Source organism: Ptiloglossa arizonensis, chromosome 3 (genome assembly GCF_051014685.1).
Source record: "Ptiloglossa arizonensis isolate GNS036 chromosome 3, iyPtiAriz1_principal, whole genome shotgun sequence".
NCBI lineage: Eukaryota > Metazoa > Arthropoda > Insecta > Hymenoptera > Colletidae > Ptiloglossa > Ptiloglossa arizonensis.
This window is the reverse complement of record NC_135050.1, coordinates 30565823-30583616: the sequence shown is the minus strand read 5'-3', so window position 1 is coordinate 30583616 and position 17794 is coordinate 30565823. Positions and strand designations below refer to the sequence as shown.

At 27.7% G+C, this 17794-nt stretch overlaps 5 protein-coding genes across 8 annotated transcripts; 3 read left to right on the top strand and 2 right to left on the bottom strand.

Moving 5' to 3' along the window:
* The first annotated feature begins 461 nt into the window (after positions 1–461).
* On the top strand, positions 462–1496 carry Nd-b15 (NADH dehydrogenase (ubiquinone) B15 subunit). Its single transcript, XM_076306466.1, has 3 exons — positions 462–734; positions 1031–1174; positions 1251–1496. The coding sequence occupies exons 1-3, from the start codon at positions 597–599 to the stop codon at positions 1317–1319; spliced, it is 351 nt and encodes a 116-aa protein (XP_076162581.1). The 5' UTR covers positions 462–596; the 3' UTR covers positions 1320–1496.
* A 133-nt stretch (positions 1497–1629) lies between these two features.
* LOC143144237 (trafficking protein particle complex subunit 5-like) lies at positions 1630–2697 on the bottom strand. The gene is made up of 3 exons (XM_076306465.1): positions 2411–2697; positions 2033–2342; positions 1630–1837 (listed from the first exon to the last, which is right to left on the bottom strand). The coding sequence occupies exons 1-3, from the start codon at positions 2575–2577 to the stop codon at positions 1739–1741; spliced, it is 576 nt and encodes a 191-aa protein (XP_076162580.1). The 5' UTR covers positions 2578–2697; the 3' UTR covers positions 1630–1738.
* A 1243-nt stretch (positions 2698–3940) lies between these two features.
* LOC143144751 (tRNA (34-2'-O)-methyltransferase regulator WDR6-like) lies at positions 3941–8657 on the bottom strand. 3 transcript variants are annotated; one of them, XM_076307498.1, is made up of 14 exons: positions 8468–8657; positions 7937–8114; positions 7677–7850; positions 7467–7614; positions 7159–7383; positions 6677–7091; positions 6430–6588; positions 6258–6343; positions 5937–6191; positions 5683–5865; positions 5095–5606; positions 4459–4901; positions 4115–4280; positions 3941–4017 (listed from the first exon to the last, which is right to left on the bottom strand). In XM_076307498.1, the coding sequence occupies exons 1-14, from the start codon at positions 8532–8534 to the stop codon at positions 3963–3965; spliced, it is 3066 nt and encodes a 1021-aa protein (XP_076163613.1). In that variant the 5' UTR covers positions 8535–8657; the 3' UTR covers positions 3941–3962. The 3 variants fall into 3 exon arrangements, with proteins under 3 accessions (XP_076163613.1, XP_076163612.1, XP_076163614.1); XM_076307497.1 differs by having other exon boundaries at positions 5937–6343; XM_076307499.1 differs by lacking the exons at positions 7677–7850; positions 7937–8114; positions 8468–8657 and having other exon boundaries at positions 5937–6343; positions 7159–7367; positions 7467–7591.
* A 94-nt stretch (positions 8658–8751) lies between these two features.
* LOC143144436 (putative glutathione-specific gamma-glutamylcyclotransferase 2) lies at positions 8752–9970 on the top strand. The gene is made up of 2 exons (XM_076306835.1): positions 8752–9182; positions 9423–9970. Exons 1-2 carry the CDS (start codon positions 9033–9035, stop codon positions 9960–9962), a joined length of 690 nt encoding a protein of 229 aa, XP_076162950.1. The 5' UTR covers positions 8752–9032; the 3' UTR covers positions 9963–9970.
* Positions 9971–10998: 1028 nt separating this feature from the next.
* On the top strand, positions 10999–17064 carry Cycg (cyclin G). 2 transcript variants are annotated; one of them, XM_076307909.1, is made up of 7 exons: positions 10999–11158; positions 13355–13602; positions 13732–14148; positions 14325–14579; positions 14664–14872; positions 15003–15070; positions 15159–17063. In XM_076307909.1, the coding sequence occupies exons 2-6, from the start codon at positions 13483–13485 to the stop codon at positions 15046–15048; spliced, it is 1047 nt and encodes a 348-aa protein (XP_076164024.1). In that variant the 5' UTR covers positions 10999–11158; positions 13355–13482; the 3' UTR covers positions 15049–15070; positions 15159–17063. The 2 variants fall into 2 exon arrangements, with proteins under 2 accessions (XP_076164024.1, XP_076164025.1); XM_076307910.1 differs by lacking the exon at positions 10999–11158 and adding an exon at positions 12086–12230 and having other exon boundaries at positions 15159–17064.
* Positions 17065–17794: the final 730 nt, after the last annotated feature.

Genomic DNA, 17794 nt, shown 5'->3' with positions numbered 1-17794 from the left:
CTATTTTCCGTATTCGTAACTGAAATTGTATTCGACCAAGCTACGAAATTTTGAAACGATTTACAATTTTAATTACTTAATAAATATAAAAATAAAAAGTATTTAATTAGTTGGCTAAATTAATCGTTAAAAATTCCAAATTATGCGGGTAACGGTTTGATGCTATAGTCATTTTATTAATAATGCATCTTGACATGCAATAATTATATTTTAATTATCCAGTAGTATATTTGAATATATGTATTATACAATTAGGAAAGAGGTTATTCTTTGTCAAAAAATAAATTGAAAGTGTAGAGAAAAACTGTTGTGTACGATTATTCATTTACTTTATTTGATAAAGAACGACAATCTATATAAACAATATTGGTTGCATAGTTTTGATTTTTTTTCAAAAAGAATCATCTTTCAACTTGTACATATAATCGATGAAAAAAAATCTGACCGCACTATACGAATATACGGTCGCTGTCAGTAGAGGTATCCCTGCTTAAGCATACATAATTGTACAACGACCGTTTATCTGTGTAGTACGGCTATTGCCTAGCATCCTTGTGTGCTTTATGTTGAATTTGTTTTAAATTTTTGATCGAAAAATGCCTTCGAAAAGAATAGAATCATTTGATTTCTCGAAAAAGGCTCAAGAGATATTAGCATGGAGAAATGCGAGGAGAAACCAATTGCGTGAAGAATATTTGAGGCAAACTCTTCATCCAGTGAAACAAGACCTAGTTGTACGTACCAATAAATTGGTTTAACCTTATTTACGTGATTTTGAAAGTTAACGAAAATATGATTAACTTAGTTTAATTAATTTTTTTTATAATTGTATGATTAATTTCGGAACATTTTTGTAACCTTATAAAAAATGTAAATTATGTAAGATTTCAAGATTTCGTTTTAAACAGTAATTTATGTAAAACTGTGTAGAATTTCAATGAACATTAACCTTATTAATTCAAACCAAGTTAATATTCTATAATACATATATAATATTAATGTGTGTAATATCTCCAAAACATATACATAGATGGATAGCGGAATTAAAAGGTTTGCACTAATGAGACTTACACACGAAATACGAGCAAACCTAACTGGTAAAAGTATGATGATTAGTCTAGGTACTGTATTTGGCATAATTTTTATATTCACTTGTATCGCAAAGAATATAAAGGTAAATATTCAAACATTAAAAAATATTTTTAAACACGATACACGAGACAGAGGAATAATTTGATTTTTTGTTATAGACTAAGTTGGAACATAAGTATCGTACCGGACAAGTAAGTTATGCTGATAGAGAATCCAAATTTGGGTAATATTTTCTTTTATTCAATAGCATATTTGTAATTGCATAATTTGCAAATAAAAATGTTTGTGTATAGTAAAATAAAGACATAAATAATAAAAATATGCATCAACATATATTAAGTAAAATAATCATTTTACAAATAATGGTAATATAACAAAGTGAACAATAAAAACAATTACTATAATATTTTTATTTATTTGATAAATTTGAATTGGAAACGTAATTACGTTGAAGTAAATTTTGTTTCAACTTACAAAAAGTACATTGTTATGGAACTAAGATTAATTGATGTGTTTTAAAGAATAAGTCGAAGAAAGTAGAGTAATACTACTGAATTACTAATAAATTTTATTTGCAAAATTTCTATTCTCTTGTATTTATGTAAAAAGTATTTCATTGCATTATTTCTTTTTTTTTAATCTTCAATTACCGATCTTCAAGCTGTTTGTCACGGGCAACAACTGCATCATCAAATTTAATCATGTATGTTGTTCCTTTATGCCAATGTGCAGTCACCTTTGCTGGCTATAAAATAAAATAAAACCTTTTTGAATTGATTTATTACATATTAGTAATTGTAGTCACATTATAGATTACTAATGTCGTGTATTTTTTATTTTCATATTCTGGTAAAATATATTTTACAAAATAAACTATAGAAAGTTACACATTATTTTTCGAACAAGGTTCTCAGTGATCCTAATACAAATTTGTACTTACAAAACCACAATCACAAAGAATAGCTTCAACTATTCCAGCAATAAAAGAAGCACAATTCAAACTTCCTTTATCTTTTGGTACAGATATAAATTTATTCACCAATGCTTCCTTTTCTATAATATAGTAAGTACGTTCATCATCGTTTGCGTGTTCCAATTTGTCAGCTTCACGGCCAAATAATGATTTCCATACTGTACTCTTAATGAACAATAGAATGTTTAATAATTTTATTTCACGTTTACCACTCCTTTCCCGTACAACAAGAAGGTCTGTTATTCTGTGTCCCACTTCTGCACCTATTTCTGCCAATCTAATCAATAGATATAAAAATGCTCGTATTACACAACAATGTTTCAATGATTTTAATCGATTACGTACTTGTTTTGTAATTCAGGTACGGTGTAAACTCGATTTTGACAGTATTGTACAAGCTCTGAAAACAAAAGCGCAAAACAACTCAGGCTAACCTCTCCTTTTCCTTTGCTTAACGATTTGTCAAGAATACTTGTTCGCATTCGAACAGCCGATATTGTGATAGTCGTCATTTTTATTAACTAACCAATGGTAAAATTAATTTTCTTCTCTTTTTTGCGCCAAATTCAATCAATGTGTAAAGTGTTCTGATAACTGAATCAATGGAACTGTCTAACACCGACTTCGATGTTTTCTGAGATATTTATAACCTGATGACACTAGATGGCATGCTTAGCGGCATTAATTATTCCGTTTGAAGGAAATACAACGATAGACGAAATATAGTATAGATATTTTTACTAGTAATTATTGTATCATTTAATAATATTGTCTGATAAAAAACCTTAATAATGATAATGAATCATATTAAATTATAAAAAAATTTGTAAGTTGTAATGAACTGTAAAAATCTAATTTTTGAATACTACTCAAAATAATCAAGTAGTTCAAAATATATTATTTTAACAACTGGGAAGAATAGCGTCAAAAAAATTCTTGGAAAGACCAGGTTATCTTATTTTTATCTAGCAGCGCGAAAAAATTGAGATCATGAACTAAATTCGACACTTGAGCACTCGTGTATCTTACAATAACTGATTGCGCATGTTCGTGTTGTGTTTGGTAATAATTTTAATTGTTATCTAAAAATTAATTCTTCTCAAATTCAGTTTCAATTTCTACGCGTAATAGCATCAATATTTTTAATCTAGATCAATAATGTTGGAAGTGATACAGAAACGACAACTACGATTCAACATCTTATCATTCCCGTGTCACTTACAACGTTATCCATTTGGATCGGAACAAAATTTCAAACTATAGTATAATTAAATAAAATATCTAATAATTAATCATATTCAAGCTAATGTGTTATCTTGTTATAAATCCTCTTTGTTCGATGGAATATCTAAGGAGTAAGAGAAACATTCGTAACAAAAAAATAAAATGTAAAAATTATTGCTCTTGCTGTCCATGATTAATGAGCATGTAACAACGTCGATTGAACTATATATTTTAATTGTCCGTATTGTAAATATGAAAAATAAAATAATCAATATTTAATATTTAAAGTTCTGTAATCGTCAAATGTACACATTTTCAAAATTATACTCTTGCACATTTACAAATACGTTATTGGTATATTTAGATTATTTAAGATGTCCCTTTAAATTGGAATGTACCGGTGACGGTTCCGAAGTAATCTTTGTATTAAATAGTCTAATTTTTCCATCAGATATAGTCAGCCAAACGCATATATCTAGGGACTTTAGTTTCGTCGTTGCAGTAGTGCTATCTAATGTTCCGAACTCGTAATAGTTAGAAATTTGTCGAGGAGAAAAAATAATCAGAACTAATGACTTCCCGTTTAAACAAAACAATTTAAATATTGTCATCGAGTCTACAACGAAGAATTAAGGAAACGAAACAATTAACTATTTTTTTGTATTTATTTTTATTAACAGAGCAATACTTCAAAACCTTTACCATAAGCACATATTACTGATTCACTCCTAAAATAATAGAATTTTATTAATAATTTAACAAAAATAAAATAGTATTTAAAGTATTGGTTTACTTTCACTCTTAATAAATAAACGACAAACATACTTTGAAATACACCATGAAGTCAAACCATTTACATCTGCTACAAATGTGTAAATTTTCTTCAAAACTTTCACAGTTAACGTGTCATTGTTGTAATCGTAACTGTACATAATGATTTGCTGATCCTGTCCAACGCTAAAAATTTTGTTTTCGTCGTAAAACTTTATTCCTGAAAAATATTGTTAAAAACTAAATAAATTTTATTAACAAAAAGGCTTTATATCCTTATTCTGTTTACAAATCTTCCTTAAATTCAATTGTCTAAAATCTTAGTTAAACAGTACCAATATTACTATTGTCAATAATCGCATATTTTTTGGAACTGCAAATAAATGTTGTAAATGTACCTGTAATTTGAGCATAATGCTCTTTTGAAGTATTCCACTTTGATGACAATGAAATACACAATTCTTTCCCATTTTCTGATAAACAAATTTTAAAACGAATAAGATTAAATAAATTGTCGTCACCACCAGTTGCCAACAAATATTCGTCTTTTTCAATCGTACGTATATCATATGAGTTAATTCCAGACTGATGCAAATTAAATTTTGCAAAAGATGCATCAGTACAGTTTTGAAATTGTTGACCTTCATTTTGTATTACTTTTAATATTTTCGACACGGTATCGGTAAAATCAATAAAACGGCCAATTCCGTCAGTTGACATTGTTAATGTAACTACTTTCTCTTCGCATGTTAAAATACAAATTTTTGTTATGCAACGATCAACACATTTTGCATGTATTTTCAACGAAATTTGTCTTGTATCGATATCGTACAAAAATATTCTGTAATTAATGTTTAAATTCAATTAATCACAAAAGTTAAAAAGTACTTAACATTAAAATTCTATTTCTATGAACTCTATTCTATGAAATTCTATGTCTATGAACACCATTTAATATTATTCACATACACGAATATATTATTTATATTAAATGTGATATTATTTAATTATTAAATATAATAAAATAAATTTACCTTACAAACCCATCTGCACAAGCAACAAAAATCAACGTGTAACGTAAATTATTTATATTACGATAGATGGCAATGTCCATGTATCGAGTTTCAGGTTGCATGATATAACACTGATTACTTTCCTGCCATTGTTTCTTGCGAAGCCGATCAAATCCATACAACATATGAGATGTAATGTCATAACAGGAAATACTCGTATCTTGTAAAACATCTTCGCCATCATTTATATCAATCTCCCATACTTTTATTTGCGCTCTTCCACCCACCGAGAAAACCAGATGTTTATTACACGAAAAATTAGACTGCAAGTTCAAGGAAGCTATAGATTTTATGCTGGATATGTGACCATCGAAACTACCTAACGTTCGAAAACTGAAATTATTTTTGATTGGTTTACTCGACACACTCGTAATACGGAGAGTACCGTCCTCTCCTCCGGATATAATAATATTATTCTGATCAATTTTTGATATAGGATTAACGCAATGTACTTCCTTTACGTGAAAACCATTCTGAAAATTTAAATATTAAATATTTAATGTTGTAAACTTTATCAATTAACTTAAAGTATGTGAATAAATTACTTACTAATAAAACTGGCGATTTTATAGAATTTAATGAGAAGTCAAATACATATACTTGTTTATTGCGAATATAGAGGAATGTAATTAATTTATCGATTAACATACAGTCCCACGATCTATGACCTCCACCGCAAGGAATTCTTGTTATAGTTCTATGATGGAACATGCTGTATATTATAAATTCCACCTAAAAATAAAAACAAAAACAATAAAAACTGCATGTATATCGAATTAATATTCTTTTAAATATTTGAATACCTCCTTAAAACCGAGTATAAGAATATCATCAGAAGTTTTCAAACTGCCACTAATCCAATCTATTGGCATTTTTTCCTTATGTAATGCATGCAACAATTTTTTATTTTCATATTTCTTTGATTCGTAAAATTTTAACATTCCATCACGACCTGCTGATATTAATTTCGAACCCATAATTATAAAATTCTGAATACCAATGTTTCCATGAACTTTGGTGAAAGTTTGTATAGGCTTGTTTCCTTCAGCTATATTTTCCTGATCATTTAAAATAGAATTTTGCAACTTGAAAATATGCATATTTCCAGCTCTATCTCCACATACCAGTAACCCGTCATAAACTACAGCAGCTGTTAACCAGCGTTCTCGACTCAGTGGTAACGAATATACTGATTGTATAATTAATAATCCTACATGAAACAAAAGCAACAAAGGTAAGAAAATGGAAACTAAAAATTTACTATACAGTAGACATACACCATATTGATATATATACCTTCCATATTGAAACCAAATATCTTTAAAATTCCAGTTGAATCGCATACTATCGCATTATTATTTTGTAACCATTGTACAGAGAATATTTGTGATTCCATTATCTTTTCTTCGAGAATATGTTGTAATTTACTATTGCTTACAGTATTAGTATCTGAAACTATATTGTACAAGCTACTAAATAACAGATATAATAGTATTCTTAACAATAATTGTATTTACACATGCATACATGTAAGTGTGTTTACCTTTATATATTGTTACATATCCATCTCTTGATGCAAAACAAACATATGAACGGCATAAAGAAACTTCCATAACACAATATGCACTATATCTTTGTAAATACAATGATTGTATTGGATTATTATACAATCTGTTGGCAATGAAGAGATTTCCATCTTCATTGAAAATTAAAAAATTCCCATTACTTAAGTAAGAGACAAATTTTGGCAAAGTACACGCATAGTTTGTTGGTAACAATATGGTTCTTTGGTCATAATTATTTTCAAGAGACCGTACATAAACTGCACCATCAGCTCCTCCAGTGAAAATATTTTTGTTGTCATCTGATATATCAATGCTCCATATAGCTGCTCCATGATGAGCACAAATTTTGTTAAGTAATTTACCATTCAATGACCAGGTGCACATAAGAGAGTCCTTAAATTATGAATGCAATAATAACCGACTTGATTGTTGATTAGATTTTATACATTATATTAATTACCTCTCCTATAGTAATTAAAATTTCATTTCTAATTATAGATCTCCATACTCTAGCTGTATGACCAAACATTGTTCGTATTAATTTTATTTCCACTTGTTTCCAATTTATATCATCTTTTCCTTTATGTTCATCGTAGTTTACCATCCATAATCTGACCGTTCTATCATCGGAAGTAGAACAAATTAATTTTGTAAATGGATCATACGTGACTGAAAAAATTACACCCTAAAAATAATTCAATACATAAACTTTTTGACTTAAGTACAACCTATTTAAAAAGTATCACTTTCAAACAATGAAATACTAACATTGTGTCCTTGTAAACGATGTAAAACAGATGTAGTTTTATTATGAGCAAAAATATGATTTACTTCCCATATTAAGATTTCCTGAAAAACTGTTCCACTAAAAATTACCAAGTCCTTGTTGTTCTTTACTAAAATGAATCCAGAATATCTATATTCATTAAAGTTAAGTTTATGGAACATAATTATTTAAACATATGTGAATAAGGATACAGAATACATTTTTCTTCACACCATATATCTTGGTAGTGTTCGTTGAATATATCTAACAAATATAAATTATTATTAGCCAATAGAATGGCTAAATAATTATATCCCTGAAGTGTAAACCATTTTGTGGTAATTATCCAATCATTTAAACACTTCTTGCTAAAATTTTCTTTGACTCTAAAATAAATTCTTTATTATAAATGTACAGTTAAATAAAACATACGATAAAACATTAGTTATAGTACGATATTCTACAAACGTACACTAATGTTTCTTCTCTTTTATAAATATTGTAAGCACAAATAAAGTTAGAACCATATATAGCTAATGTATTATTAGGACCTTCAACAATCCCATGTATATTATTTGGATAAAGACAATTTATTTTTCCTTCCAACTTGTATGTTTCAATGTCAAAAATATGTAATGTGCACCCTACACCTGTATAAATGACACAATAAGTAATTAAAAATTTGAAAAAGGAAATTATAAATCTTAAGAATTGTAATGCAAAATAAATAAAGATTTTTATTTAAAAGAAAAAATTTATCATTTCATTCAATTTTTTATACGTCACAGAAAGCTATATAATACAACGCTTTCGCGATTGCCAATACTTTCCTACGGACACATATTTGTCCCATTCTTCTTCTTACTACAAGGAAAAAGGTGGTTATGAAAGAAACAATATTCTCTTTTACCCATCTTATTTAATAGAAAATATTGGATCGTATTTATTAGCAAATAATACTTCGCAGAGCAAACTTATGTATTATATGATATCATAAACTAACCTACAAAAACTAAGTTATTTGTACAGCAAATAGCAAGTACATCGGTGCATAAAAGTGTCGAGAGCATTTTAAAAATTCATTTAAAAACTACGTATCAAAATTAAATATATAATTTACTACAATATCAGTCATGAAAACTCCCATATTACAATCGACATGGAAATCCTCTCTATTGCACAAAACAATGACACTACTCGTCGTCCACATGGTTATCTGACGTAACCATTGTCAAGTGCACGTATAAATCTGGTACAACATGATTCAAAATTACTTTAGATAAAACTGTAAAACAGAACGTTTCTTATATCTATCGAAAAAATCAGAAGTTCACTTATAATTATCATATTTTACGAATTATCATTATAAATTTGAGATTATGAAAAATATTTTGTTCCTTACGAATAGCACCTTCTTAAAATCATTGATGAACAATGTAATATACATACTTCTAACATCAAATATTTTTAGAGATGGTGCAATGTCTGATTTAATATTTGCACGTATTTATTGAAAAATATTACTTTAGTTAGGAAATTAAAACAGTCAGTAAGACAATTACTATTTAATGAGAAAAGTGATAATGTGGGTATTTGGTTATGGTTCACTTGTATGGAAAGCGGATTTTCCGTATGAGGAAACTTTAGTTGGTCACATTAAAGGATACGTTAGAAGATTTTATCAGAAAAGTACAGACCATAGAGGAATACCAAGTAGTGTATGTATTTAAATATATTTTTGTAAAATCTTTTTAAAGAATTTTTTCTGTTTGAAACATCTTTAATCCTTCATAATGACATAATGCACGATTTAAAATAAATTACCAATTTTGAAATATTTTTGTACTTTCAAATTCAATCTATAATAGTATTATTTATTGATAATATGCATTATGTTAATTCTTCTATAATTTATACATTCTATACTTAATTGAATAAAAAAATTATATTTCTTTTAGCCTGGTCGTGTTGTCACGTTACTTTCTTCTGATAATTCCAATGATGAAGTATGGGGCATTGCTTATAAAATATCATCTGAAGACATAAATAAAGTTGTCAAACATTTAGACTACAGGGAAAAAGGTGGTTATGAAAGAAAGAATGTTCTCTTTTATCCATCTTATTCGATAGAAAATATTGAATCTTATTTATTAGCAAATAATACTTCACAGAGCAATCTTGAAAATGCAAAATTGTTACCAACAACTTTGAACAATACACCAATGTATATTACAATTTACATAGGTGGTGAAAATAATCCAAATTATGCAGGTGTAGAAGATATATCTACAATAGCAAAACAAATACTTGTATCTCATGGCTCTAGTGGAGCTAATACAGAATATTTGTATAAATTAGCCTCTGCAATGCGAGTAATTGCACCAGGTATATATGATGACCATTTATTTACTTTAGAGTCGGCTGTCAAAGCGTTAGAAGAGGAACAGAATACAATTATGAAATTGGATCAGAATTTATGTAAAAATGAAGACACATAAGACATACATTTTATTAGAGAAAGTTACTTATTTATTCCCTGATAAATAATATAATAAAGTTAGATTTTGTATTTGATATATAACAAAAGTGATAAGTTATTTGTAATATTTACGCAGGTAAGTATGAAGAAAAGTTTTTTACAGTATAAAATGTGATATTTGTTGTAATGTAATTTAATTAGAAATGTTTATTGTAAAAGAAAATAAGTATTGTATTTTTTTTTTTATTCAATATTACATAAACGATTGTTTTTATAAAAAGTAACAATTTTTTTCAAATATTTTTTAATTTATGTACAAGAATAAGTCTATATAAACAATATTATTGTAACTAATGTAGAAATTCACGGTTAATACTTATTTAATTCCCTTGTTCACGATATATGTATTTACTTTAAATTCATATATTGTACATCTTTACTGACTATTGACCAATTAAATCTTGCGACGAATTACGTGTTCTATATAATCGTTTGAAGTTAGTTCACGAACTCGATTTAAATGATTGTACTTATATCAACGAGAACCTATACAAATTTTATCCCGACTGGAAAAAACTTTCGATCTTTTAGATGCATTTATTGAGTCATCTAACATTGATCAAGTTGTTAAACATTAATAAATTATTTGTCAAAATTTGTTGTACAATGTAGTAACCAATTAGAATAACGAAACTATTACACGAACATGTTTGATAACAATTCATTTTATTATCATGCAAAGATTTGTGGAGAATGTATATAATTTCCATACACGTAGCTTGAAATTCCTCTAATATTTATAAAATTGAAAAAATTACACCCCGCGCATTGATATCGATACCCGTTTCTTAAATCTAAGGTTATCAAATCAAACTTTAACTTATATGAAATCAACAAAAATAATAATATTCAACTACTTATAAACTACTCCAATATTATTTTTGAAACAACAGGAATAACTTTTAATAACATGAAGTTGATATCTTTTTTCAAAAGTGTTTACATTCGTGAAGGGACTACTTTTGTTACGCATCAGCGTGCGTTGACGCGTAATGATCAGCTGAACGTAACCAGCTCTGCGATTTCTTATTGTTAGAACAACTGTCAAACCAAGTGTTTCGTACGTGGTCCTGTTTCCTATCTATACCGACGAATACGACAAAAAAGCCAAGATTGGGTGATCCATTGACGTGAAAGCGTTTCGGACGCATCCGGGTAAATGTTTCTTTGGAGTTTTATTATGCTTTAATACCTATTTACCAAATACGGTCGAATGTCTAAATGAAACAAAATGGTGGTGAATCGAGAAAAGTAGAGTTGATACGTTTTCAATTCTTCCGTAGTTGACAAAGTATTGTTCATTAGAACGAATTTTAAATTTATATTACACCAATCTTCTTTTTGTTAATATTATTTATAATATTGTAATATATTCAACAGACATGATTGTTTTTATACTAATCTAAATTTTGTATTTAACGAATAATCACTACAATACTTGGTTCATTTTTTTTTTTTTTTGTAAACAATAAGAATGAATAAGACGAATCACAATTTCGCATTGTATTTTTATTTGAGGCATATGTTTATTATGAATGTAATGCTTACCATTGATGAGTAAGACAAAAGTAATACGAAATAAGGATGACAACAAACAAAAGAAGTTTCAAAGTTCATTCAACATAGGAATGCAATGAATTTTATGAATTATTTTTACAAAATATACTAAATGAAAATATAAATTTTATACAATTTTTCTTATTTAGAGTTGCTCGTTAAAATGAAAATCGTGTTTCAGTTTTATTTTGACCAAAATAGGAAGTTTGATGATACAAATTTAACATAAATGTAAATTTTAAAGGTTGTAAAATGGGTCTTGCTTACATAAATTACCGATATTTCTCAAAATAACATTACAAACAAAAATTTGTCTAATAAAAAATATATTTGAAATTAATGCACATCGTGCACAAATGAAATAACTTTTGCAAAAATAGTATATTTTTTAATCAAAAGCTTTTTAATGCATTAGATCATTATACGTATAATTTCACCGTAACTTCGTGCGAGTTCGCATGTGTTCGTAGCGGTTCGGTTATTGCTTATCCTTGGTGATTTATAAAGCAGATGCGAGGCGCATCACAGTATTATACGAGTATGCGCTCGGAAAGTGTGTTTTGCCCCCCATGGGAGCTCGTTGCTCTTACGTAAAGAAAAAAAAAAGTGTACATATATAATTTTTTGATAGTTCAATGGTCTCACAACAGAGGGTCACTTGGGATAAACTGTATGTAAATACATGAATTTACTATTAAGCACGAATAATCGCGTAATAAATATTTCCCGCCAACAATAATCAACCGGTTAATACTCTCCAAAATAAAAATTCTTCGCGTTTATTCATATTAATTGAATAATTTCTTTTATGTAACGTTGTGTTTTTGCCTTTTTAAGCTTCATACAATATGACAAAAATATGTTAAATCGTAAAACCAATTTTTTAAATATTGCAGAGGGTATTCATTACTTTTAATATTTTTTGTTTTACCATTTCTTTATTTTTTCTTTGCTATTTACTATTGTTAATATTACAGTGTATATTTAATGATGTGAGGAAATAATAGAATACTTCTTTTAAATTATCGTATTAAAGACTTTATATTAGTTTTATTTAAATTTAATTAATTCTAATAAAAATTTGATTTGCATTTTATTTATGTATTTTATTTCACTTTGTTTCCAATTCAAATATGACTCACCGTTATCTATTCTTAATTTTGACAGTTTGTTGCATCAGCCATTTAATGCATTTCCATAGCTTTTTCTCATTTTTAATAATTGACAATATAATTGAAAAGTTGTATTTCTATGCTATTTGTTTCAATTTTTAAATTTTACACAAAAGCTTTATTAAAGGTTGTCAAGCCAAAGTATATTGTTGTATTGTTTTATACAGTAATTGTTATTTATATTAGACATTTTCATCTTTTTGAATTAGTACTTTTGTATATATCTATAATGAAAACAAGTTTGATATTATTATTTAATTATTATATCATTAACAACTTTTGAATGGTAAACTAAATGTATACTTCCGTATTGCCTATACATTTTAATATGTAAATAAGTAATTCAAATTCATTGTCCAAATGGTACAGTTATTTTATACTACACTGGAAATTTGTTATGTTATATCTTATTGTTATTGTATGTTTTATTAAAATTATTAAATGCCTTATTCATTCAAGTATATTTAAAACACTTTTTTTTTTTTCTATTATCTAAATTAAATTATTATTTAACTTACAATTGTTTCAAAGACATACTTGTAATGATTAATTGAATGACAACATTTAAAATGAAATTAATTCACATAATTACAATAATATCAATATTGTTTGATTTTCACAGATACAAGGCTAGCCAGCTGCGCCATTCTTGTTGTGTGACAACCACATCATCAGCCACACTACACATCTTCTGTGTTACATTATCATTTCATTGTTGCTGTAGTTAGCTGCTGGTCACACATTGCAGGAATGGACACATCGGGCTTGCCTGTACCGGATGCAATCCACCCGCTACTTGAACAATTGCAAGAAGCTTTGGTTCTTGAAGTGAAATATCAACCTAATCTTCAGTTACCTAGTATATCGCAAGTTAGTGTTACATCGTATTATAAAAATGTTAATGTTTGAATTTACTCTATATTACCATTAGATGTATAAATCGTTGATAGATATTTATAAGTATTTATCTTGTATAGAAAAGATTTCTTAATTTCTTAGAATGATGAAATAACAATTGGAGCTCGCGATGGATCAGCTCACGTTTTAAGATGTTTGAAAGTGTGGTATGACTTACCATCGGATGTGTTTTTTATTGCCATCAATTTAATGGATCGCTTCTTAACAAAAATGAAAGCAAGACCAAAACATATGGCTTGTATTAGTGTATCTGCTTTCCACATAGCTGCTGTCCAATTAGCGCAGTCCTTGGATGCTGAACACTTAGTCTCTATTTCCCAGTGCAAATGTACTGGTGGTGATCTTAAACGTATGTCAGAAGTAATTCGAAACAAATTAGAATGGGCACCCGGGACTCGACCCATTACATCTTTGACTTTTCTTCAATTATTCAATGCAATGTTCCACACAGTTGCATTGCAGCTAGGATTGGGAGACATATATAATGGTATTGTTACGGTGAGATATTTTTATTTGTGTTACAGAATTAAGTATGCAAAAATTAAATCCATAAGAAATCAAAGATTATTTTAATGAACAAATCAAAAGTTAAAAAGAACGGTATTAGAAAGCATTAGAATTAAATATAATTGAATTAGTGTAACAGTGTAAATTTATTGTACATATTATTTCAGGAATCCGAGCTTTTTCTCAGGTTAGAAATGGTTGTTTGTGATGGCAATTGTGCGAGTTTAAAACCATCAGAAGTGGCGCTTGTTCTGCTTTGCACATATTTGGATAGTGCAGTTAATCGGCTGAATACTAATGCAGATTCCACTGTATCTACAATCGCTATTCTTAGTTCCTCTAGCATCAGTACATCTGTAACACCAAGACAGCAGATGCTTAGACTTTTAGAATTTGCAGTAGAACTTCAGAAAATATGTAAGGTAATAGTAGAACGGTTATCATTAAATTTTTATATTGTACTTGTAAACACAATATAATTTATTTGATATATTCTTTTTTTATAGATTCCAGACACAAGTTTCTTCTCTACACATGATGCTGTAGGTGCTATATTGAGCAAATATAATGCTCAAGAGCAAACTCCTCATAAACAAAGACTGATATGGAGATTGTCCTCTCGTACAGCACGCCTTTTACGTCCAACTGATAAATTCACTTCTGTATTACCTGTTATCGCCGAACATGCTCCAGTTCCTTCACCGAGTAAAATTAGGTATATTTTTATGTCATAATGTACTATATTTATGTATACATAAATTATCAACATTTAAAAAACTTACCTTCATTTAGAAAACTCATTACTTAGTTCTATAATATCGAATGTGTGTTTTTCTTGTTTATAGAAAGAATCGTAAATTTGGTCGACGTCATGGGAACAAGAGGCGTTAAGTGGCAGTATCGAGGCCTTAAAGTATGTTGGTCTTATAATAAATACATGTAGAAATACAACTGACAAACAAAATAGAATATATTGCAATTAATATTGTCTTATTTTTCAGATGCTGGTTCAGAAGTTCAGTGTTTATCCGTCATACCGAACAAAAAAGGAAGTATAACTTTAGTTCGAAGTTAGAAATTTAAATAGATAGTACAAATATCGATGTATTTACATCGTGCGGGGAACTTGTTATCTCTTTTGTATCATATGTTGAAAAACAAAGATCGAAAGAAGTGTAAGTTCACATTTCATTGCATTCGTAAATGGAATCTATCGTACATACATTAGATGTGTTAAAACATACTTTTTCTTTTAAATTGTACCATACATTTTATAAGGAAGGACGAGGATCTTTTTTCTAAAATTAATGCTTTATAGCGATTGCTATTATACGGAGCACACGAGTGCTGTGAGAAAAAGAAATAAGAAAAGGTTGAAACAGAAAATCGTATTTTAGTAATATTAAAATTAATGTGATATAATGTCCATTGTAATTCGTATGATATGAATAGAACATCACTATACATACATTCGCAAAACATGTTGAAAATGTAAGGAAATCGATTATACATGAACATGAATACAAAATTTTAAACTTATTTAAAAAAAATTATAAAAATTAATAAAATTAGAATGATTAAAATTTTCAATGAATCTTAATTCTTGAAATTTACCAGAATTGAAATTACTGTTCGATGTTTGTCGTGAGACTGTATTTAATTATGTATCGTTTAAGAAAAGAATATGGATGAATGTAAATAGAGTAGTCTTCTATCAGATGTTTTTACGGTATGTCAATCAATGCAACAACGTATTTGTATTAAACAATCTAAACTGTTTAACTTTTTGCACTCCAATTGTACTATGTTTTTAAATATATTTTCTTCCAATCAGTATTTTTCACATTTTTTAAGTGTAGCTAACTTGTTATTCAAACAGCCGTGAGACAAATACCGAGACATTAGTTGTCATTAGTCTGGAAAACGCTTAAAATAATTAGAAGTTGATATAAAGTTATTGAAGAAAATTTGAGAACTGCGGCGCGCGTGTGTGTGTGTGTGTATTATACGTTATTAATAAATATAATTAAGAGTGCAAAAGGTTAATAATATAATCTTCAATGCTTCAGACAAACTTTGAAAAACAAAACAAAAAATGTCAGCTGTGAAAGTATAATTACACGTAAAGTTAATTTAAGGTATTACGTAATTATTTATAAGAATAACATTTAAAAGCCACAATTTGTGATAGAATTTTTTACTAATGTAGTTTTCAAATGTGGCCATTATTATAAAACGGTAGTGAAATTGTCTAGAGCATTTGAGAATTAAACATTTATCTGTAATTATTTATTATCCATTTTTTTTCTCCATATGTTAGATTTTGTGGCAATCTCGTGGTGTTTAAAAACACAAAAAATGAAACAAAAATACTCAGAAGTAATAATAAATAATTTATGTTGAGTAATACTTCCTAATTGTAAAGAACCGATACAAAAAGATTTCATTGTAAAAATAAGAAGGCATTATGTTCTTATTTGATATAAAACGCCTAATTTTTAAACTACATACACCTAGAAATACAATTATTGCTTATTACTTTAAAGCGATGATTGCCTTGAAAGAGAATAACTCAGTTTTCAATGTCTCTGTATCTTTAGCCAGTTTATGCTAGTCATAAGTCATATGTATGCCTTAAATTTTTATTTCATTTTACTTTATTAAAATATTGTTTAATATTATGTTACTAGAACAAATAGTAAAAAATAATTAAAATTACATATCTTAGAGTAATACTGGGACACCAAATTATCATCCAAAAATATATATTCAAGCAGATTATAAGACAATAGAATTATTGTAAAGAGTATTGAATAAGGGACATTAATTCTCTTGAATTTTTCTTGTTAGTACTTATTAATCAGTATTACATGCAAGTCTAAAATTTTTCATAAATTTCTGATAGACCTCATTTTGTGATAAAATGCCAAAATATAAAAAAGTGCAAAAAGATAAAAATTTATATGCAATAAAAAATGTAGTTAATTTCACTAACTTGTTTTTTACGAAATTAATTTTTTCATATATAACAAATTGTATTTAAGTGCAAAAGCAATAAGACATTTAAGAAGAGAATGTCAAATGTTCTATGGACCATTTAATCTTGAAATGTAATAATTAAAAAATCATGGTGTGGCATGTATGACCTTGTGAATTTTTTCACATATTTTCATCTCCTTTTTAAAGATACATAATGAATTTACTATAATATTCTTTTTAATCACATCGTCGTAAAAGGATACAAATAACATGGAATTTGTTTCACTGTAGAAAAATAAATACTTCTGTTGTAGTTTAATTTTAAGAAGATAGGCATAAAAATTGTTGAAGGGATTTCACTGAAGTTGGAATATGTTAGCAATAGAAAACAGAGATAATATAATATCAATTTTACACGTAATGAATTATATACTACATTGATTGAATCTTGTGATTTCTGTGGAACAATGTAAAACCAAGAAATAGTTGAATTTCGTTTGCACAAATAATATTTAATCTTATTTAAATTTGTTATTATCGAAAAATTTTACAAAAAGTAAAATATATTAAAAAATTGTAACTAAAGAATATTAGTTCGTGTCTATTGGTTGCAATAGCAACTTGCCTAATATGATTTCTTTGTCATTCCCTTTTTATG

Excerpts from the sequence above, each read along its gene's own strand:
- Nd-b15 (XM_076306466.1), top strand. The coding sequence starts at position 597 with ATGCCTTCGAAAAGAATAGAATCATTTGATTTCTCGAAAAAGGCTCAA. Across the intron at positions 735-1,030 it reads CAGTGAAACAAGACCTAGTT|ATGGATAGCGGAATTAAAAG; the intron begins GTACGTACCAAT and ends ACATATACATAG. Across the intron at positions 1,175-1,250 it reads GTATCGCAAAGAATATAAAG|ACTAAGTTGGAACATAAGTA; the intron begins GTAAATATTCAA and ends TTTTTGTTATAG.
- LOC143144237 (XM_076306465.1), bottom strand. The coding sequence starts at position 2,577 with ATGACGACTATCACAATATCGGCTGTTCGAATGCGAACAAGTATTCTT. Across the intron at positions 2,343-2,410 it reads GTACCTGAATTACAAAACAA|ATTGGCAGAAATAGGTGCAG; the intron begins GTACGTAATCGA and ends TCTATTGATTAG. Across the intron at positions 1,838-2,032 it reads TTCTTTGTGATTGTGGTTTT|CCAGCAAAGGTGACTGCACA; the intron begins GTAAGTACAAAT and ends TTTATTTTATAG.
- LOC143144751 (XM_076307497.1), bottom strand. The coding sequence starts at position 8,534 with ATGCTCTCGACACTTTTATGCACCGATGTACTTGCTATTTGCTGTACA. Across the intron at positions 8,115-8,467 it reads AAATAACTTAGTTTTTGTAG|GTGTAGGGTGCACATTACAT; the intron begins GTTAGTTTATGA and ends TCATTTATACAG. Across the intron at positions 7,092-7,158 it reads TTTTAATTACTATAGGAGAG|GACTCTCTTATGTGCACCTG; the intron begins GTAATTAATATA and ends TCATAATTTAAG.
- LOC143144436 (XM_076306835.1), top strand. The coding sequence starts at position 9,033 with ATGAGAAAAGTGATAATGTGGGTATTTGGTTATGGTTCACTTGTATGG. Across the intron at positions 9,183-9,422 it reads ATAGAGGAATACCAAGTAGT|CCTGGTCGTGTTGTCACGTT; the intron begins GTATGTATTTAA and ends TATTTCTTTTAG.
- Cycg (XM_076307910.1), top strand. The coding sequence starts at position 13,483 with ATGGACACATCGGGCTTGCCTGTACCGGATGCAATCCACCCGCTACTT. Across the intron at positions 13,603-13,731 it reads AGTTACCTAGTATATCGCAA|AATGATGAAATAACAATTGG; the intron begins GTTAGTGTTACA and ends TTAATTTCTTAG. Across the intron at positions 14,149-14,324 it reads TATATAATGGTATTGTTACG|GAATCCGAGCTTTTTCTCAG; the intron begins GTGAGATATTTT and ends ATATTATTTCAG.